The 7,082-nt window shown below is 36.7% G+C and overlaps 2 protein-coding genes across 2 annotated transcripts in view; one reads left to right on the top strand and one right to left on the bottom strand.

Annotated features, from left to right (window-relative positions):
• Window positions 1-1,495, bottom strand: part of LOC109840113 — a 5,272-nt gene extending 3,777 nt beyond the window's left edge. The window contains exons 1-3 of the mRNA XM_020408627.1: window positions 1,332-1,495; window positions 1,091-1,176; window positions 596-754 (exon numbers count right to left, since the gene is read on the bottom strand). Of these exons, the coding sequence (XP_020264216.1) occupies window positions 596-754; window positions 1,091-1,176; window positions 1,332-1,458 (372 nt within the window). The 5' untranslated portion in view covers window positions 1,459-1,495. The remainder of the gene's footprint in view (window positions 1-595; window positions 755-1,090; window positions 1,177-1,331) is intronic.
• Window positions 3,514-7,082, top strand: part of LOC109840112 — a 13,626-nt gene continuing 10,057 nt past the window's right edge. Inside the window, exons 1-2 of the mRNA XM_020408626.1 lie at window positions 3,514-3,705; window positions 3,888-3,949. Coding sequence (XP_020264215.1) covers window positions 3,651-3,705; window positions 3,888-3,949 — 117 coding nt within the window. The 5' untranslated portion in view covers window positions 3,514-3,650. The remainder of the gene's footprint in view (window positions 3,706-3,887; window positions 3,950-7,082) is intronic.

The raw sequence follows: 7,082 nt of genomic DNA, 5'->3' as shown, positions 1-7,082 counted from the left end.
CTCAGAAAGGATTATTTTCTAACCACTTCAGTCCAGACCCCAACTACGGCTAGCAGCAGGCAATAAAGCATGTACAACACTAACAAACCTTTATCGTGATGATTCATACACAATCATAAAGTCACATACATAACTTATGATAACAGCCCCTTCAGCAGAGACCACATAATTCAGCTATTCAACTATTAATTTAAGATATCTTGGAAAAAAGGACAAATCAAAGTAACACATTTATCAAATTGAAACCATGTAGCAATTTAGGAAAAGTAAACAAAAGCCGATAATACTAGAAAATCCTGCTACCAGACTTTAAATGCTTATTACTGAAACACTAGTGCTCAACATAACTAGAAACAGGTGTTCATTAAAGCAAAGCTTCATCCATGGCAGTGGAAAGTTTAAAGTACACTTCTATATATAGTTCATATTGACCCTTGATAAGATAGACATGATAAAATTACCTATTTTCAAGTTTCACAAAATATTACACTTAGACATGCAATTGCTATAATTTAAGCCTCACTATTTTATACTTTAGTAAGATATAAGAAAATTCCAGGAGTGGCCACAGAGTTGAATGCAACTATTTGCAAACCTGTTTTATGCCCTTTTTTATAGCTTGAACAGTTGTCTTTCTACAGACTGCATCCTTGGTTGTAGTTTTACCGTCACCCAAAAGTGGCGTCAAAGGAGACGAAACAGGCTCCACATTAGAAACATCTTCTGCTGACAATCTCCGTGAACTGAAAAATCCCTGAAATAACATAAACGCACACATCTTTTAAGTTCCTAAAATTTTTTATGTGCCAAAGATGGTTTAAGCGGGTAAAAGCAATAAGCGGGCAGTTATTAATAAAAGGAAGATGTATCTCTTTGATGGAACTCGCAACAAGACAATTATGATCGAAGGCAAAGAATATGAGCACTATCATTTTATGTAAGAGCAAACATTATGCTGACATAAGATCTAAAAACCATACGGGCTTAAAGCTGTCTAGTTCTTTACGGAACATATGGAACATGGGGTCTTCTTCATGTAATCATTACAAGCATTGCAAATTCAAGCTGTAAGTAACAAAATCCATCATACACAGTATTGTAGACACTGATACAAAGGCCCGAACATTCTTCGGGTAGAAAGATCAGATGCCCTCCTTAAACATGCCAATTGGCCACCTACAAAAGAACAATATATTTAACGGGTAGAAAGATCAGATGCCCTCCTTAAACATGCCAATTGGCCACCTACAAAAGAACAATATATTTAACGAAAATACATTGCAATAAACATTAAGGAGGCCTCGTGATTATTTTTTTTAAGCAAAATTTACCAGGAATTTGTGAAGAATATGACAATGAGCTATATGGAGCTACAAAATTGGGATGGTTTTGCTTGTTGACACTGGCTGTAGAAGTGTGGCGCAGAACGGATCGCACGTGTCGTTGCCATCCCGACATTGCTGCAAGAAATCAAATCTAGTTCATGCAAAAAAAAAAAACAGAAATTTAGCCCTAAACACTTCTCATATAAACAACGAACTAATTGACAAGAAAAAGTACTTGAACAAAACTAGGGTTCGTCGCCCGCGGAGCCGAGAAGAAGAGGGAGAGCGGAGAAAAGTAGGGGTGTGCAAACGGTCGGTTTGGTTCGGTTTTTATCAAATTTTGAACAACTGAACCGAACCATCCATTATTCAAAACCGAACCAAACTTTTGCAAGTCGGTTCGGCGCGGTTCGGTTCGGTTTGTTCGGTTCTAATCAAGATGCATTCTAAATTCATGTCATGGTGCATTAACTCAAGGTTTGTTTATATGTATCATTGTGTAAATGTTATATGTGATGACTCACAACTTAGAAAGGAGCCGCACTTTCAATTTTCAAGCAGTGAGGTTTAAGACTAAGAGATACAGCTGATGTCCCATGTCATGTGGCAACCTGGGAGTTTTCTGACGTATAAGCATACATAAAGTGCATGCATATCACATAATTTTGTAAGCTATTCAATACTTGAATGGTATTTTACTTGTTAATTTACATCCATTATGAATGAAGAAATGAAGGACAAATAGGTGATGAAATTTCTCAGTTGAGATGTAGAAGAATGATGTACAATTGATTTTTTTTTTATGTACAGTTATTTTTTGTTTTGCGATAGCAGTTGCAAAATAAACCATTTCTTGTAAAATGTATTGCAGCCAATTACAGTGTACAAAACAATCCCTATATTATGCATATGTAACATTATGGCCTATATCCACTGAAAAATCATACACAAAATTCTATACTAGTAGTTAAGACAACCACGACACAAATTAATTCAAACCTGAATAAATCAAGATGAAATGTACAGAATCATAAACCCAATGGCCAAGCAAACAAAAGTTTAACCTAATATCATGAGATTTGACAAATAAAATATTATTTAAAATCAATGTATAAGAAGCAATTAACATATCATCCCCTCAATAATTTCCAAAAGAACAATTTTTCAAAACGGACTGATTTTTTTTTTTTTTTAAAACCGACTGTTTTTTTTTTTTTATTTATCAAAATCGACCCGGTTTTGTGATTAGGCTGCTAATCACTATCCTAAATAGTCGGGGTTGGCAACCCCGACTATTTAGGATAGTGATTAACCTGCTAATCACCCTTTAATTAGGGTTTAACACCCTCCTAAATAGTCGGGGTTGCCAACCCCGACTATTTAGGATAGTGATTAGCAGCCTAATCACAAAACCGGGTCGATTTTGATAAATAAAAAAAAAAGTCGATTTTGAAAAAAAAAAAAAATCGGTCGGTTTTGAAAAATTGTTCTAATATTTTTATTGTTGGTCTTGTGTTATGTAATTTCTCGTTCTATTACTGCTTCAAAGCTGCAGCAGCGTTAGCTTGCAGACCACTGCAAAGTATAAAGTTTGAGCTCAGTGACGCACTCAAGAGGCTAGGGAAGGGAGGGAAAGATAAACAAGGAAAGAAAGTAAATATACCTAAATTTACATAAATAACTCTATACTAATAACACATTAGTCCTTTTATTTGTTTTGATGGGGGTAAAAATATCATTACACCCATTTACCCTCCTTTATCATCCTCTACCGTCCAAATCGGGGGGAAAGAAAACCAAGCAATTTTACCCTCCTTTTCCCTTTCTTCCTCCTCTCTACCCTCCTTAAAAAAACTTCCAAACAAAGTGTTTCAAACTACATTTTTCTTCCCCTCCCCCTCTCTACCCTCCATCCAAACAGGACATTAGGATTCTTGTTGAGTAGTTGATATGTGAGGGACGGGTCGGGTTTGAGGGTTAACGGGTATTGGGTACTCATTGCTTATTAGTTAGTTCGGTCGGTTCGGATTAAAAAGTTTTCAACCCGACCCGAACCGTCCTACAAATAAAACCGAACCGAATTGTTATTTTTGATTCGGTTCGATCGGGTTTTTCTATTTGAACCGAACCATGCTCAGCCCTATGACACAATCACCCCCAAATGAAGTTCATTTTCTAGGCTTCTAGCTTAAAATCACCACTTCCCAATTTATTAGTTGAAAGCAGCGTTTTCTTTTCCTCCCTCTTTTTTTTCCGTTCCCCTTTTCTCCTCAATAATAAGCTCTGAATCGTCCCCGAGCAAATTCTGCATCGATTAAAAAAGCTATGGCGATGCAAACTGGAGTCGCTTCCTCTAAAGTTCTTATCCTCGTCGGCGCAGGTCTCCCCTCTCTCTCTCTTATCCCCAATTTATATATTCATGCTGATTCCTACACAGAGAGTCGAAGGATTCGATTGTTTATTGTTTTGATTTGATATTTCGTGGGTTTTGAGTTAAGTTTTTTTTTTTACGGGGTTTTGGGTTTGCCCATTTACTGAGATTAGTTCCCTTTTGATGTTTAGGTCTGACTGGATCTATTATCTTGAGGAATGGACGGCTGTCCGATGTTTTAGCGGAGCTTCAGGTGAGAATCAAGTCAAAGTTGTTTTTTTATGTTGATTACAGCTTTATTGATTTTTTTTTTCTTTGAGCCTTTGGTTACACTCGATGAAACCAGTAGTTAGATTTACCCATTGGAACCAGTGCTTACTCAATCAGTTGGTTTTTGTTGTGACTGGTAAAATTTGTATTGTTTGCATAGCTATGGTGATCGTGGTCACAGTGGAATCAGCTTAGGTAGCCTTAGGAAAGAATGATAAAAGGAGAAGAAGAGACAAAAGAACATCATTTTGACATTTAATGAAAAAAGTTGAAGTATTCATGTGGTGAGGATGTGTTTGGAAATTGCAGAAGACATGAGTATGTACCGAGAATTGAGTCTGATGTTCATGAGCTTCATTTGTAAGTATGATTTTCATTTGAGGTGGCCTGAATCTAAAATGTTTCAAATCTTGACCTGACGAGAGAATGCAACATGACTGCTGTTGGTTCTGTTTTAAAGTAAGGTTACGGGTAAGGTCTCATATGCAAGAACTAGTGACTATGGAGAAGCTTTTGTTAGTTTGCTTTCGTGATATTATTGTTATGTACATTAAATAATGATAGTATAGTTATCTCTTTACTAAATCTATCTTATATCAAAGCAATATCACATGACAAACTGTAGGAGTATTTAGTAAAAAAATATGGTCCATCAAGGTCAAAATATAGGATAGACATATTCCAAGTCATATCAAGATCACAATGAAGTGCAGGACTATCATAATTAACACATGGTATATTAAGATCATAGTGAATGTAGGCTAAAAATTGTATAATAGTTCAGATAGTGTTAATGTGGTAAAAATAAAATTGTAATACTTTTAGTCTCGAGGTGATTGGTGTTATTTATATGCTTTGGGCGAACTGTCCTTTTTTCACTTAGCATCTCTTTTACTGGAGATGTATTTGACAGATGACAACACTATTATATATGAATCACGGTCCATGTGAGAGAGATAGGTAGGTACAAAGGCCACTATAAATTAAAATTGAGGGAAAAGAAGTTTTTATATACAAGCCTATTAGCACTGATACACAGTGTTATCAATGCGCAAAGCGCAAAGCGCAATGCGGGGCGCAAAGTCTAGTCACACGTACATGCACAAGGTGCAATATGACGCGCGTGCTTGAGTGAAGCGAGACGCACACCTCAAACATAATTTTTCAAGATGGTTTATCAAACATGAAAGAACATGTTTTTATATTTTCACATAAAAATATGTCAAGATAAATAGTATCTACTAAGAAATCCCAAAATAAGGTCTCAATCTCTTATGCTAGCATATCCAACATAGAGCGAAGTTGATAAAATCAAAAGTCAAATCAAGTCTAATTTTGAAGTGAACTTATGGTGCTCATGAACTACAATAAAGGCCTAACAGTTTTATTTTGCTTTTTGAGATATGAGTCATCGAGTATAAAGGCCTGATAGAAATGTTAAAGAACAAAACTATATGATGCTGTGCTTGGCATGCACCCTACGCGAAGCATAGGTTACTTGTGAGGCGCAAAAGGCGCTGTTGCATCAGATACAGGGCGCTTCACCATTGCCTTGGATTGCAAAGCATATAAGGCGCAGTGAGACGCACACCTTTGAAAACACTGGCCAAAAGTTTCTCCTGAAACTAACGTTTGTTAATATTGTACCAAATAAACCCAAACCCAAACTAATTAAACCCTAACCCATTAAGAGCACCCTAACCCTAGCTTTCCCTCCGCCGACCTCTGCCCTCTCATCTAACCTCTAACCTTCGCTCGTTCTCTTGAATCTCCTCTTAAATCTTTAGTGTCTGGCTTTCTTGCCTCTCCCATCTCACTTCCATCGAACTTAACAATACTCCAAGTAAGGCTTGTGACCCTTTTGTGTTCTTTTCGCAAATGCCCTATTTAACCAATGCTACTATTTCCAACTACAATCTCTTCAGTGTAATTCCCTATCGTTGGAAATCTCTAAACTCGACTCACCTTCATCTCAGCTCAAATTGGCTACAAGGTTTCAATCGCGAATTTGATTGCGAGTTTAGGTTCTCTTTGAAAGCTTAATTTGAGCTCTAATGCACTTAATGGGATGCTTCCTGCGGCTATTGGGATCTTGTTAGGCTTGAGGAGATGTTAGTTTTGGGGAATTCAATATTTGGGTTGGTGTCGATGAAAGCGATGTTTGAGCTAGGCTGTTTGCATTTGAGCCATAGTTGCGCGATTCCCCAGACCCCTTTCGAAACGTCATATAGTTCTTGTGAATTGATTCCTAATACATTTGTTCTCCAAAATTAGCGTGCCACTTACAAGTATGTGGGGCGCAAGGTCCCTTTAACTGCACATGCGCAAAACACAACTCAATGTGTGCGATCGGATGAAAGGATGCGCAAAATAGAATATATGACCTAATGACTTTACTGTAACTAATACCTATGTTAATAAAACGTGAAATGAAATCATGATTCCAACACGAACTATGCAGAAAAAACACAACAAAGAAACTAGCTCCATTAAAAAGTATTTAAGTGTTTTAAAAATATTAAAATGCATAATTAACTTTCTATTTGCTAGTTTTCTATTATATACTTTGGAAAATTTTAAGGATACCCAAAAAGAATTTTCAACGTTCCACTAACTGAACTTGCGTACCGAAGCAAGATACCTCCCATTGAATCCAAATTTTCTAAGTAGCGAATTGCATACCCAAATTTGTACCATGACCCGCTACGTATAGCGTACTATGTAACTATGATCTGAGCTCCAAATCCAATTCATTTAATGGGAGGTTGCTAATGTTCTTTGAGAATATCAAGAGCTTGAAGTACTTGAATTTGGAAAACATTAACTTTCAAGGAGTGTTGCACTTCAATGTGCCTTTCATCAAGAGACGTGACTTGTTTTAAATTTTTTTTGGGGGGGATGAGAATTTGTCTTATAATCATATCGTGTTGAGTTCTAAATTGAAGCTTGGGATTGCTCCTTGTGATAAGTATGGGTTGCATGCTTTGCTACTCGCAGATAAATAGGATTCGGGTTCGATGTCGGATTCTTTGACATTTGATTATGATGATGAAGGAGATGAGAGTGAAGGGAAGAAGGAGAGTAATGGAGGAGGGCATTATAGGCCTATTGTAGTA

The sequence above is a fragment of the Asparagus officinalis genome, chromosome 5 (assembly GCF_001876935.1).
Source record: "Asparagus officinalis chromosome 5, Aspof.V1, whole genome shotgun sequence".
NCBI classification, from domain to species: Eukaryota; Viridiplantae; Streptophyta; class Magnoliopsida; order Asparagales; family Asparagaceae; genus Asparagus; species Asparagus officinalis.
Note: the sequence above shows the minus strand (reverse complement) of the source record. Positions and strands in the feature narration are given on the sequence as shown.